The sequence below is a fragment of the Malaclemys terrapin genome, chromosome 15 (assembly GCF_027887155.1).
Source record: "Malaclemys terrapin pileata isolate rMalTer1 chromosome 15, rMalTer1.hap1, whole genome shotgun sequence".
NCBI classification, from domain to species: Eukaryota; Metazoa; Chordata; order Testudines; family Emydidae; genus Malaclemys; species Malaclemys terrapin.
In genome coordinates, this window is record NC_071519.1 from 481,269 (window position 1) to 495,946 (window position 14,678).

At 60.5% G+C, this 14,678-nt stretch overlaps 1 protein-coding gene and 1 long non-coding RNA gene across 2 annotated transcripts; one reads left to right on the forward strand and one right to left on the reverse strand.

The window, feature by feature from the left end:
• Window positions 1-1,748: 1,748 nt before the first annotated feature.
• Window positions 1,749-7,871, forward strand: VGF (VGF nerve growth factor inducible). The gene is made up of 2 exons (XM_054005448.1): window positions 1,749-1,818; window positions 4,721-7,871. The coding sequence occupies exon 2, from the start codon at window positions 4,728-4,730 to the stop codon at window positions 6,156-6,158; it is 1,431 nt and encodes a 476-aa protein (XP_053861423.1). The 5' UTR covers window positions 1,749-1,818; window positions 4,721-4,727; the 3' UTR covers window positions 6,159-7,871.
• A 3,644-nt stretch (window positions 7,872-11,515) lies between these two features.
• LOC128823443 (uncharacterized) lies at window positions 11,516-14,139 on the reverse strand. Its single transcript, XR_008441739.1, has 3 exons — window positions 13,656-14,139; window positions 13,099-13,236; window positions 11,516-12,075 (listed from the first exon to the last, which is right to left on the reverse strand). It is a non-coding gene; the product is annotated as an uncharacterized LOC128823443 (long non-coding RNA).
• Window positions 14,140-14,678: the final 539 nt, after the last annotated feature.

Consider the following 14,678-nt stretch of genomic DNA (forward strand, 5'->3'; position numbering starts at 1 on the left):
TGAGCTGCCTGTGCAGGGACCCCTCCCCCCAGCTCTGAGCCTGTTTGCACCTCTCTTTGCCTTCTAATAGCAATAAACCTGGCGGGAGGGGGGGCGCTGCTGGAATTAGTGACTCATCCTGCCTGCCCCCCTCCCCGCCTGAAAATGCCCTGGAAAAATCCCTCCCCCCTCCCTCGGGAAGGGGGTGGGGGGGTTATAGCCAAAGAACAGGGAGCTGTCATCTCATGATAGATAGATAGATAGATAGATAGATAGATAGATAGATAGATGGGGTGGATGGGGATAGATAGATAGATAGATAGATAGATAGATAGATAGATAGAGGGGGTGCATGGGGATGGATAAATAGACAGATGGATGGTGTGGGGGGGATAGATAGAGGGGGTGGATGGGGATAGATAGATAGATAGAAGGGGTGGATGGGATAGATAGATAGATAGATAGATAGATAGATAGATAGAGGGGGTGGATGGGATAGATAGATAAATAGATAGATGGTGTGTAGGGGGATAGATAGATAGAGGGGGTGTCTGGGGATAGATAGATCGATTGATCTATTGATCGATCCATCGATAGATAGATGAATGATGTGGATGGGGATGGATAGACGTATGTGTGCATGGGGATAGACAGCCAGGGATGTGTGTGGTAACCGATGGGGGGGGGGGGGAACATGACAATCCCCCTGTGCCCAGACACACGCGGACAAAGGCAGCCCCACAACGCCACAGGCCCAAAGACAAAGACACACCCGTGCTGCTCTCACACAAAGATGCAGGGGGACAGCTGCAGTGTCCCTCTCCCCTCCAGCCAGCCAGACCCAATACAGGGACACACATCTCATCACACACACACACACATTCATACATGAGCAGCAACACAACCCGACCGATCACACAGCTACACACCCCTGCACACACACACACACACAGCATGCCTACCCGCACATACAATCCCACCCTAGCACATGGAGACACAGCACACACACACAATCCCACCAAGCACAAACACATTCCTACACACACAACACACACAATCCCACCCAGCACAAACACATTCCTACACACACAACACACACACACACAATCCCACTCCAGCACAAACACAGATTGCTACACACACACAATCCCACCCAGCACACATTCTCAGCAGACACACTCACACAAATACAGTCACACTCCCATTCAGCACACACAGCAGCTCACACAGCACAAACACATATTTTTACACGTACACACAAAGACATATGCACCCCACCCACACACACAATCCCATCCAGCACCAGCAGATTCCTACACACACACACAATCCCACCCAGCACAAACACATTCCTACACAAAACACAAAATCACACATAACACAATACGTACACACACACACACTGCAGCAGCTGCGCCGCACCCCTGGCACGAAGGCGGCCCTAGAATTCATGCGGGGGGGTCCCACTAACCAGCCCCCCCCCCGCTCTCCCCTGGGGGGGAGATACATTATCTCCATGGCTCATTGCCTCCCTCCTCCCCATTCATCCTTTCGTTCATCGCTCCCCCATTGACCCCTCCCCGCTGCCTTTCATTCATTCATTCATTCCGAGGCAGCGAACCCTCCGTAACTCCGCGCATGCGTGAGACTCCCCCTCCCCCTTCCTCCAATCCCGGTCGGATTTTATGAATGGACCATTGACGTCAATGGCGCCCCCTCCCTCCCCACGTGGGCTCGCGCCTGTCTATAAAGGCGGCGCGCGGCGCCTGTCCAGGGTGCTGAAGGCAGATCGCGGCCAGCTCTGGGGAGGGGGACGGACACCACCCCGCCGCACGGCCGGTAAACAGCCCCGCCACCACCACCACTCGGGCGTGGGGAGGGTCCCGCCTATAGGGGGGGGTCAATAGGGATCCCCCCTTTGCTGCATGTGTGGGGCGGAACCCCGGGAAGGGGCGCTGGGAAGGGGAACCCCGCTGGAGGAATGCGTGTGGGTGTCCCTGTTACAGGGCGCTGGGAAGGGGTATCAACTGGGGGAATTGGGGGGTCCCTGTTACAGGGGCTCTGGGAAGGCGTACCCGCTGGGGGAATTGGGGGACTCTGATATAGAGGGGCGCTGGGAAGATGTACCCGCTGGGGAAATTGGGGGGGCTCTGATATAGAGGGGCGCTGGGAAGGCGTACCCGCTGGAGGAATTGGGGGGGCTCTGATAGAGGGGCGCTGGGAAGGGGTACCCGCTGCGGGAATTGGGGGGGCCCTCTGATATAGAGGGGCGCTGGAAAGGGGTATCCCGCTGGGGGAATGCGGTGGAGGAGATGCGGTTGTAGGTAGCCAGGGCGGGGATGCCCTCGTGCCGGGAAGCGGTTCTCCCAGCAAACCCGCATGCGGGGGCGGGAGGGTGGGGGGAAGGGAAGCGGGCAGGAGGCAGGGAGGACAGAGAGACCGGGGGTTCCCCCTTCCCGTGGGGAGAGAGCAGAGGCAGCCGCTCCCCCTCAAGTCTTCCACCACCCCCGATATCCCCTTTCCCCTGCACCCACCTCCCCTCTGCACCCCCAAACCCCTCCTATTTCTGCACCCCCGTCCTTAGCCCCCTCCCCTCCCCTTCGCACCCCCAACCCCCTCCCACCTCTTCTGTGCACTCCCAATTCCCCTCCCCACTGCATCCTCGCCTCTAGCCCCCCTCCACACCCCCATACCGCCTCCCCTATCTCCCCTCTGCACACCCGCCCTTAGCCCCCCTTCCCCTAGCCCTTCTCCCCTCTGCCACCCACCCCACTGCACCCTCGCCTCTAGCCCCCCCTCCACACCCCCTACCCCACGTCCCGTCTGCAGCCCCACCCCTAGCCCCCTTTCCCTATTTCCCCTCCGCAGACCCGCCCCCCGTCCTTCCCCATCCCTGCTAGGGCGGGGCGAGCCGCAGGCTGGCAGCCGCTGGTTGCAATACACATTAGCGGGAGTGGGGGGCAGGGAGGGAGCAGGGACGGGAAATCCTGCAGGCTGAGTGGAGGGATGGAGGTGAAAATATAGGCGTGTAATTGTGTGAACGTGGGCGACTGCATGTGTGCGAGTGCCCCCTCGTGAGAGGCGCTGGGCGTGTAATTGTGTGAGCGTAGGGATTGCATGTGTGCGAGTGCCCCCTCGTGAGAGGTGCTCGGCATGTAATTGTGTGAGTGTGGGCTACTGCGTGTGTGTGCATGTGCCCCCCCGTGAGATGTGCTGGGTGTGTAATTGTGTAAGCGTGGACTACTGCGTATGTGTGCATGTGCCCCCTGTGAGAGGTGCTGGGCGTGTAATTGTGTGAGCTATTGCGTTTGTGCGCACACGCCCCCCCCTATGAGAGGTGCTGGGCGTGTAATTGTGTGAACATGGGCTATTGTGTGTGCACATGCTCCCCCTCGTGAGAGGTGCTGGGCGTGTAATTGTGTGAGCTATTGTGTTTGTGCGCACCCCCCCACACATGAGAGGTGCTGGGCGTGTAATTGTGTGAGCTATTGAGTGTGTGTGCACGTGCCCCCCGTGAGAGGTGCTGGGTGTGTAATTGTGTGAGCGTGGGCTATTGTGTGTGTGCGCACGTGCCCCCCCGTGACAGGTGCTGGGTGTAATTGTGTGAGCGTGGGCTATTGAGTGTGTGTGCACGTGCCCCCCCATGAGAGGTGCTGGGCGTGTAATTGTGTGAGCAGGGGTTATTGCGTGTGTGCGCACGTGCCCCCCCATGAGAGGTGCTGGGTGTGTAATTGTGTGAGCAGGGGTTATTGCGTGTGTGCGCACGTGCCCCCCCATGAGAGGTGCTGGGAGTGTAATTGTGTGAACATGGGCTATTGTGTGTGCACATGCTCCCCCTCGTGAGAGGTGCTGGGTGTGTAATTGTGTGAGCTATTGCGTTTGTGCGCACCCCCCCACACATGAGAGGTGCTGGGCGTGTAATTGTGTGAGCTATTGAGTGTGTGTGCACGTGCCCCCCATGAGAGGTGCTGGGTGTGTAATTGTGTGAGCGTGGGCTATTGTGTGTGTGCGCACGTGCCCCCCCGTGACAGGTGCTGGGTGTAATTGTGTGAGCGTGGGCTATTGCGTGTGTGCGCACGTGCCCCCCCATGAGAGGTGCTGGGTGTGTAATTGTGTGAGCAGGGGTTATTGCGTGTGTGCGCACGTGCCCCCCCATGAGAGGTGCTGGGAGTGTAATTGTGTGAGCGTGGGCTATTGCGTGTGTGCGCACGTGCCCCCCCCATGAGAGGTGCTGGGCGTGTAATTGTGTGAGTGTGGGCTATTGCATGTGTGCGTGCACGTGCGCCAGCTCCCGGTGACAGCGTTGGGCGTGCAACTGCCAGGGTCTTGTGCGTGTCCACGAACATGTCCTCGCGACTGCATCTGCCAAAGTCGGTGAGCGTGGAACAGGAACGACGGGGCGTGACTGTGGGCCTGCCCCCGTGCAAGAGGCTCCAGGGGGGAGCGCGTCTCCACTGTCAACGAACCGGGTGGTGGGGGGCGGGGGTTCCCAACCCGGGTTACGTGAGCAGGGAAGACACGGCACCAGTGCGATCCGGGGAAAGGCCACGCCCTTTTCTTTGCAGGGAAAACAGGGCCAGTGGGCGGGGGGAGATCGCTGGGCGCTCCTCCGGCCGGGGTGAATCCCTGGGGCTCTCCCTTTGGGGTGTCGGGAGTCCTGTCCCCCCTCCAGCTGGGGCTGGGGGGCATGGCTCTGGGCCAGCGGGGGACTGACTCTGGCTGTCCTCTGTCTCCCCTACAGAAGCACCATGCTGGGCTCACACGCCCCTCTCCGCGGAGCTGCCCTGCTCCTCTCCATCAGCCTCCTGACGCAGTGCTGCCTGCATGCTGCCCCCCTGCCCCTGGGGGAGGACGCCCACCCCGAGGAGTCCCGCCAGCCCAGCCCTGCGCCCCCCACCAAGGAGGTCCGGACGAGAGCCCTGCCCGCACCCAGCCGGGAAGGCGGGGACGCCCAGGAGGAGGAAGACGACGACGAGCTCTTCCGAGACGTGGACCCCAAGGCCTTGGCCGCCGTGCTGCTCCAAGCCCTGGGCAACGGGGGCCACAACTCTCCGGACAAGCGCCGGGCCCCGGATGAGGAGCGGGTACAGAGCCAGAGCCGGAGCACCAGCCTGGGGGCGGGCCGGGTCCGGGAGCAGCAGCTGGAGGAAGAGGAGGAGGAGGAAGGCAGAGACAGCAGCTCCCAGGAGCTGGAGAGCCTGCAGGCCCTGCTGCGCGAGCTACAGCCACTCGGCCCTGCGGCCAAGCGGGAACGCGCCCAGGGGGACGCCGGCCACAACGCGGTGCTGAAGGAGCTGGAGGAGTATGAGCGGCTGCGGGCCGGCACCAAGCGCCGGGCCCCACCAGCCGAGCCCTGGGCCGGCGCTAGGAAACTGAGGCAGCAGCAGCAGCTGGAGCACCAGCTCCTGCAGCGGCGCTACGAGGAGCTGGCCGAGAGCCGGCGGCAGGCCGAGGAGGCCCGCAAGGCGGCCGCCGAGGAGGAGCGGCTGGCCGACATGGCCTCCGACCTGCTGCTGCAGTACCTGCTGAAGGGCCGGGAGGACGAGGGCGAGCAGGGGGCCGACGCCCACGAGGAGGAGGAGGAGGAGGAAGAGGAGGGCAGGTTCCGGGGCGGCAGGGCCAAGGGCAGCCCCTTGCTCTTCGAGGACGAGGAAGGCAACGTGGCGGAGGACAAGCGCTCCGACGAGGAGGAGGACGACGACGACGTCATCGACCCCAACACCATCGACCAGCTGATCGAGCTCTCCACTAAGCTGCACCTGCCAGCCGAGGACGTCATCGACATCATCAACGATGTGGAGAAGAAGAAGAAGGCGGCGGCGGCGCCGGTGGCGCCCAAGCACCCAGCCAAGCCACTCCCCTACGCCCCGGCCCGGCCCTACTATCCTGCCGCCCCCTGGCGCCGCCCCAAGCCGGACGAGCGGGACTGGAATGAGGTGCTGCACGGGGACGACTACCTGGCCCCCAAGAGATACCTGGCCAAGCAGAACGACTTCTCCAACTACATCCAGCCCAGGGCGTTCCAGCTACCGCCGCCGCCATCCTACCCCCACAGCCGCCACCTGCCGGGCTCTCTGGCACCCAGGGACGAGGCCGCCGCCGCCGGCCGGGCCCAAGACGACGAGATGGAGAACTACATCGAGCAGGTGCTGATGGACCATGCCCAGGCGTTCCAGTGAATCACCCCCCTTCCCCATCTCCCCATGGAGAAGCGTGATCATTCTGAGTGTCCCAAGCATTTCAGGTTGTGCATGAGTCAGGAGAACAAACCCCGTCCCTCCCCATGCCCGCGATGCCCCCCCCCTGACTTTAGGATCCCTGGGTCCCACCAGGCCCACCGCGCTTGAAGGAACCGGGGGGTTGTGGAAGATGCAGCCCCATCCGGCCATTGGGAACATGCCTCCCCCCTCCTTTCGAGGAGACGCTCTGTGCAGATGACAGGAGGTGCCAGCCCATGGAGAACCCGATCCTGATCCCGCCTCTCTTCTCTGAGCCCCCAGGGACAAGACCCCCGCGTGTCGTCAGCTCTCAGGTGCGTCAGAATTCTCCACAGCCAGTGGCCCCAGCCCTGCTAGTGTGGACATGTCCCCGAACCCCAGCCGGAAGGGCAAGCGGAGGCCACTCTTACAATGCTAAACAGCAGCCAGCGAGGGAGGCCGAAAAAAAATCTAGACCGGGTCACTGAAAACAGAGCAAAGCCCCAATTGGCTCCAAAATTACCGTCTCGGCTTCAGTGTGTTTTTCCTTCTCATCTCAGCAACTTCCCCCTCTCCTCCTTTCTGTACACTTTTCAAAACACAAACGCAGTGAAGGGAAGCGCGATATTTGGATGTGAAAAAATGGAGAGGGTTTGTTTCAACATGAACTTCTGGCCATTCTGCGTGGGAGGAGAAAGCCAGAGCTAGTCCCGAGGTGGCGGCAGGGGGGCGGGGTATCGACTCGGGGAAAACACAGCCCCGCGGGGGGGTAAAATCGGCACCGTTCAGTTAACTTTAAGGAACTGGCGACTTGACTTCAGGGGTGCCGCTCCTAACATTTACAGGCGCTACAAAGCCATCCTGCCCATCCCGTCTGAGCTCTTACATAACTCAGGCGGAGCACAGCCATCCAGCCCGTAGCTGGTGGTTGAGCTAGTCTCTTTTCGAAAGAGGGGGACAGACTCTGACTTCGGGAGAAGGGTGGCAAATAGGGGCTGTCAACTGAGCCCAGGTGAGGTTCTCCCCGTTGTTAAAATGCCAGAACCCTTCAACATTAAGAGCTCCACAGTAGCACATTTACATGCCCAGATCTACGTCACCAACACACGTTTTCTCTTCTGCAATCCCACACTGATCCTTCCGGTTGTCCCAGAATTAAGCTTTGCACGGCGTCCGTCCTCAGGAGAAGGAATGAGGGGAGAACAGAGTGAGATATTCCATACCAAACTGCCTTATCAAGCTATCTTTCCACCGGGTTGTTTCTTCCATCAACCGACACCGAAGCTCGAGGTTAAATATTGTGACTTTGCCAGTGTTACGCACCCCAAAAACATGCCCCCCCCCCCCCCGGCCAGGCATGCCGCGTGCTGTGTCTTGCTGTGAATTCACCACCATCCGAACACTACCAGCATTTCCAGTCAAGCAACCGATCAGTTCTAACCCACGAAGAGGCTAACGTTGACAGTGGGGGAGTGCGCGGGTCGGGGATGGGCGTTGTACTAAGGGCGTTTATTTTCACCCGCATCCAGTTTCCGAGTGTGTGAGATTCTTGGCTTTGTGGCGTCCGGTTCCCAGTCCTGTGCCGTTTGTTTCGATGTCCTGACCTCTGTGTTGTACTTAATAAAACACGTTTGGCCTGTTGTAAATAGCATGTGGAATTACTAGTTTTGCTAAGAAATAAAAGCAACTATTTTATTACGAGTTACTCTCATTATTTACAGCTGGCACTGGGGTCCCCGAGGAGACGCTACGGAGATCTTACGCCAGTGGGCCTGTCTGGCTCAGAACCTGCCTCCCCCCAGGCCAATGGGGCCACCCAGACTGGCAACCCCGCATCATATCAAACCAAGGGCGCATCTAGCCCAGATCCCACCACCCCCACCCACCCCTCAGGTCAGACCAATGGGCGTATCCAGCCCAGATCCCACTGCCCCCACCAACCCTTCAGATCATACGAAGGGCGCGTCTAGCCTGGATCCCACCGCCCCCACCCACCCTTCAAATCATAGCAAGGGCGTATCTAGCCCGGATCCCACTGCACCCACCCACCCACAACCTCAGGTCAGACCAGTGGGCGCATCTAGCCCGGATCCCACCCCTCAGGTCAGACCAACGGGTCTATCTAGTCCAGATCCCACCGTACCCACCCACAACCTCGAGTCAGACCAATGGGCGTATCTAGCCCAGATCCCACTACATCCACCCATAACCTGGCTGGCTAGAGCACCTGTCTGGTAAACAGGAGATCCTAGGTTCAGCTCCCAGTGGTGCCTTGGTCTCCTTATTTTTTTGGGGGAGGGGGGGAGGGATAGTTCAGTGGTTTGAGCATTGGCCTGCTAAACCCAGGGTTGGGAGTTCAATCCTTGAGGGGGCCATTTAGGGACCTGGGGTAAAAATCTGTCTGGGGATTGGTCCTGCTTTGAGCAGGGGGTTGGACTAGATACCTCCTGAGGTCCCTTCTGTCATGGAGTCCCCAGGCGATGCTCTGGAACTGCTCCCCACAAAGCCAGTCAAGACTTTGGGGAGCCTCCTTTCCCTCGGAGCAGACCGTCTTCAGGGCATGAAGCTCACACGGCTTCACCTCCTGGGTCTCTCCTGGGAGCATTCAGCATATGCCCCTCCGTGCGCTTCCCACAGCGAGTCCGCCCCGGCGGGGTCCTGGGGAAGCCAAAGTGTTCTGCACCCCCCACTTCGCAGTCAGACGTGACTCTCAGCCAGCCAGTAACCCAGAGGTTTATTAGATGACAGGAACACGGTCTAAAACAGAGCTTGTAGGTCCAGCAAATGGGACCCCTCCACCGGGTCCATTCTGGGGTTCAGAGAGCCAGACACCCACATCTGCCCTCACTCCTAGTCCCCAGGTAGCTCCAACTCTCCAACCCCCTCCTTCTCTGGGAGGTCACCTGATCTCTTTGTTCACCTTTAGCTATTTCCTTGCAGGGGGGGAAGGGGCCCGGCCATTTGTTGCCAGGGAGACAGAGTGTCAGTGATTTATGCACACTGGCCTTTCCCCGCCACCTAGAGACTTAAGAACTGCATAGGGGAAACTGAGGCACCCACACAGTATTCAGAGGAAACATTAAGAACAGTCCCACTTCGTCACACCCCCCAGCCCTGATATTCTATGAACCTCAGGTCAGACCAATGAGCCCATCCAGCCTGGATCCCACCGCACCCACGTACTGGGTGAAACCAATGGGCTCACCTTCCTTTTATCTTACTGGTGCGGAGCCGATTGCCCCTCCAGGCCAGTCTCCCCCACAGTGCAGCCGCCAGCACCCTGTGCTCGAGAGACTGCCACCTTACCATCTACCTAGGGAGTGGTACCATCTTCACCCCACTGTGCATGAGCCCCCCACCAACCGACCCACACTGCCCTTAGCCTTGTCTCCACTGCCTGGGATTGGCGTTACTGCCGAGGGCTCACAGACCTCAGTCGAGTGCGGGGACCCCGCAGGCCCTCAAAGCAACTGGCCTAACCAGCCTGAGATTCCCTGGTCTGGGGTCTACAGGACGGATGGCCGTATGGATACCTAGTAAGCTATTACATGTATCATGGTAGTGGCTAGAGGCATTAACTTGGCTCATCACCCAGAAACGCGCCTTGTGCCAGCTGCCGCTAAGACCCTCCCCAACCGAGATCGGGGCCCCTGTTGTGCCAGATACTTGTCAGACTCACTCTGACCGAAATCGGGATCCCCCCTTGTTCTGGGCACCGCACAGATCCCCCCGACCGAAATCGGGGTCCCCCCTTGTTCTGGGCACCGCATAGATTCCTCGACCGAAATCGGGGTCCCCCCCTGTTCTGGGCACCGCATAGATTCCCCGACCAAAATTGGGGTCCCCCCCTTGTTCTGGGCACCGCACAGATTCTCCTGACCAAAATCGGGGTTCTCCCTCCTTGCGCCTGGCACTGCACAGACAAAGTGAATGCCCCACAACGTTGACCATGTAAATAGACAAAGTCTCCCTATTCACACATAGGGAAACCGAGGCTGGAGAGATGCAGTGACTCATCCAAGGTGAAAACATCCACTCAATGTGCAGCGGCAGCCGGAAAAGTGAACAGAATGTTGGGAATCATTAAGAAAGGGACAGCGAATCAGACAGAAAATATCATGTTGCCTCTCTATAAATCCATGGTACCCCCACATCTTGAATACTGCGTGCAGATGTGGTCGCCCCATCTCAAAAAAGATCTATTGGACTTGGAAAAGATACAGAAAAGGGCAACAAAAATGATGAGGGGTCTGGAATGGCTTCCATATGAGGAGAAGTTAAACAGACTGGGACTGTTCAGCTTGGAAAAGAGACGACTAAGGGGGGGTTATGATTGAGGTCTATATAATCATGACGGGTATGAAGAAAGTAAATAAGGAAGTGTTATTTACTCCTTCTCATAACACAAGAACCAGGGGTCACCCAATGAAATGAATAGGCAGCGGGTTTAAAACAAACAGAAGGAAGTATTTCTTCACACAACGCACTGTTAACCTGTGCAACTCCTCGCCAGAGGATGTTGCGAAGGCCAAGACTATAACATGGTTCAAAGAAGAACTAGAGAAGTTCACGGAAGATAGGTCCATCAATGGCTATTAGCAGGATGGGCAGGGATGGTGTCCCTAGCCTCTGTTTGCCAGAAGCTGGGAGTGGATGACAGGGGATGGGTCACTTGACGATTCCCTGTTCTGTTCATTCCCTCTGGGGCACCTGGCATTGGCCACTGTCGGCAGACAGGACACTGGGCTAGATGGACGGTTGGGCTGACCCAGTCTGGCTGTTCTTAAGGCCATGCAGAGGGACTATGTCAGAGCAGGGGCCCTGAGTTCCAGACCCAGGCCCGGATCTTTCACCTCGAGCTCCGCCGTGGCTGGGCTGGCTCTCGGGGGCTGCGTTCGCACAGCAGGAGAGTTGGGGCTGACGCCAGGGATGCCGGAGAGCGCTGCGCGCCGCTGCTGGGAGAGGAGCCGAGTTAAACAGCAACGATTTCACTGCGGGGAGAATGATCCAGACTGGCAGAATTCGGGCCTGACCTGAGCTCCAGGCAGCAACCCCGGGAACGGGAGAACTGTCCTAGGTCTCAGTGCCAGCCTGCCCACCCAGCTGCTGTGCTGGCATCCCAGGGAGCGGGTGCAGGCGGCCCCAGCAGCTGGGGCGTTGGTTGGGGTAGGCACGGGGTGGGGACAGACCCTCGAGACCGACCCCGGCTGCGGAGCCATATAAAACTCATTGCGCACAGCAGACCGGGGGAGGGAGGCGGGTGTGGACGCACCCATCGGGGTTAGCCAGTACCCCTCTCCCTTCCCCCCCCGCACATTAACTCACTCCACACGGCCGAGTTCTCCACACACACTTTATTCCAAAGGGGGGACCCCGGTTCCCCAAGGGGGGGGGCACACGCACTCCCCACGCCCTGAGTGCCCCGCCCACGGAGGTGCCGGGGAAAATGGGACCCTGGGATTGGCTGTAGCCCCCTGCCCGGCAGTACCCAGCTGTGGTGTGGCGATCGCTCCGGCTGGCGGCAGGATCACTGTGCAGGGGGATCTCTCCGCACAGTCCCCCCGCCCAGCCGGCCCCTCTCCCCATGCTCCCCGCTCTTAGTGGCCATCGGCAGGAAGGAGAACGCCGGGGGTGGGGGGCTCTGGCAGGGTCCCGTGGGCTCCCCAAGGGGTGTATATCTATATATTTACACACAGTTCATGGGGCTCACCCCCCCCGTCGGCTCCAGGGCGAATTGGTCCCACGTCCGGCTGCTGCTCCACGGGACGAGGACGCAGGGGACGTGGCGCCCGCGGTGTCCGACGCGGCTGGGGACGGATGGCGAGTGGGGGGAGGCCCGGCGAACGGGTCGCTACGCCAGCCCCATCTCCTCCAGCACGCTGCGGGGTGACTCATCCTCCTGCAGCACAGAGATAAGGGGGGAGGGAGGGGGACGTCAGCAGGGGAGAGACAGAGTCCCTCCGTCCTCCCCCCCACATGGGGAGCGGGTTAGAGCCCCGTGGCAGGAGGGCTGGGATTCAGGGACAGAGGGACCCTTGTTGCAGGCAGAGTGGGGCGCTCTGAGCACTCACTTTCCCCCTCCTCCCTATAACCGGGCTGGTCTCAGCCTCGCCGGTCTGTCCCCCCAGCCCAGGCCTAGCCTCTGCCTCTGAGCTAGGCCTGCCTAGCACTGCCACCCCCGTGCAGTCTAGTGCACCCCAGGATGGCTGGGACCCTGGGCATGTCTCCCGCCACCCCCTGCATTAACCCCCAGGGTGCCAGAGATGGGCTGGATTGAGTTACCACCCCGGCCTGGCACTAACCCCGCCATGCCAGCCCCACAGCGCCCCTCAGGGACGGGCGAGGGACCCGGGACGGGCGTTAACCCCTCGGGCGCTGGGCGGGGCGCTAGCTGGAGTTTGCGAGCGAGAAGTGGCTGCTTTCTGCCGGCAGCCCGGTCGCCCACGCTGAGCACAGGAGAGAGCCGCAGAGCCCGGTGACTCATCCCCCTGCACCACAGCCTAGGCAATGAGACAGCACCTGCAGTGAGGGCGGGGGGCCCGCTCCCCCGCATCCCCCCATGCTGCGACACAGCCAGGGCTGGAGACAGGATCCCAGCCCCCTCGCCCCAGCCGCTGCTGTGTGCGGGGGGGTGTGAAGGGATGTGGTGGTGGGAGCAGTGCACAGGGGACAACATTGAGGGCTGCTGGGCTCTGATCCCCAGCCCTGGGAGCGAGGTGGCACCCCAGGGGTTCATGCCCAGCTGGGGGGTGGTCCTGTCTTTGGATGCATGCAGGAGCAGGCCACACCCAGCCCCGTGGCCAGCGGCTGTGACAGCACGACATGAACCCAGCCTGGCTCTGCTCCAGCCGGGGGGGGGGGGGGGGCATTGGCAGGTTACCCCACACACACTGAGCGGCCCAACCCCCCCGGCCCTCCCTACCTCCTGCAGCAGGTCAGCCTGCTCGATGGCTTTCAGCACGCTCTTCTTGGAGGTGTCTTGGATCTCCCCGCCCATGAGGAACTCGTCCAGAATGAAATAGGCCTTCTCGAAGTTGAAGATGATATCAAGCTCGCACACCTGGGGCGGGAGGGAGGGAGAGAGAGAGGAGTATCAGGGCTGCCCGGAGCCGGGGAGAGAACCCAGGAGTCCTGGCTCCCAGCCCCCATTGCTCTAATCCACCAGCCCCCACTCCCCCCCCAGAGCCGGGGAGAGAACCCAGGAGTCCTGGCTCCCAGCCCCTTCACTCCACTAGCCCTCCGCCCTGTGCTATGGGGCTCTGTTCCCCTCTCAGAGGGAGGGACGCATACAGCTGGGAGGGGGGTGAAAATATGACCAAGTGGGAATTTTTTGTAATGTATTTTATGTTGCCGCTGTGTGCCTCAGTTTCCCCTATACTCCACACGGCTCCCCAGTGGGGTAACGAGGATGAAGGGAACGTCTACCCCTGCAGCGCGTGTGGTCAAGACGCTCTGGGCCGACGGGAGAGACGCTCTCACCTCAGCACAGTGCAACGCACAGGTCGGGCTTGTCACGGAGTATTGGGGGACTCGGGGCCCTGCACCCCCGGCTTCCTGCGATTCACCATGACTCTCAGCCAGCCAGTAAAGCAGAAGGTTTATTTGGATGACAGGAATACAGTCCAAGACAGGTCTTGCAGGCACAGACAACAGGGACCCCCTCAGTTTGGTCCATCTTGGGGTCCCAGCCCCCCTTGGGAGGTCAGAGCCATCTCTGCCCCCCAGCCATCTCTCCAGCCTGCTTCCCACACTCTGGCTTCAGCGACCCCTCCCACAGCCTTTGTTCAGTTTCCCGGGCTAAGGAGTCACCTGGCCTTCAACCCCTCCCTGGGTTCTCGTGTTACACACTTAGGTATGCGCCCTCGGGCTGTCTCCCATTCCCCAATGCAGACTATTCAGCCACACTTCCCTGTCAGCATTCACAGACCACAGTGAGAACAGGCCAGTTCGTCACAGGGCTAACATACGTCGCTCGGGGGGGGGGGGGGGGGGGGGGGGGGGGGCGTGTGGTGGAATAGCCCCACCCCGGAGCGACACGGGTTACACTCACACCAGTGGCAGTGTCCACGTGGCCTCTGCTCCCACCGGGTGGGCCGAACGGGTCATTAAAAGGATCAACTCAGTGGGCCCGGACATTAACGCCTAGCGCCCCATGCCCCAGAGGGCAAAGTATTCCCTGCCTCTCCGCAGGGAAGCTGGGCACCACCCCGGCTGGAGACCACAGGACGGAGCGGCACGGGGCGCGGGACGTGCTAGCCGCTTGCTGCCGGCCTGACTGAGAGCGTGAGCCGGGAAATGGGGGCCAGGTCAGCTGGGTGGGTGAACTGCAGCACGAGACACCCCTGATCGGGAACGGCGGCTGGGCAGGAGGCTGGCGCACGGAGCTCAGTCTAGGAGGTGTTGGGGCCCCGGGACCGGCCCTGGAGGCAGAGTGGGGCCCTGGCCTGCGGCTCCGTGACAGGGAATTAGCCGGATTAGCCAATTAGCGTTTCTATCCCCCGA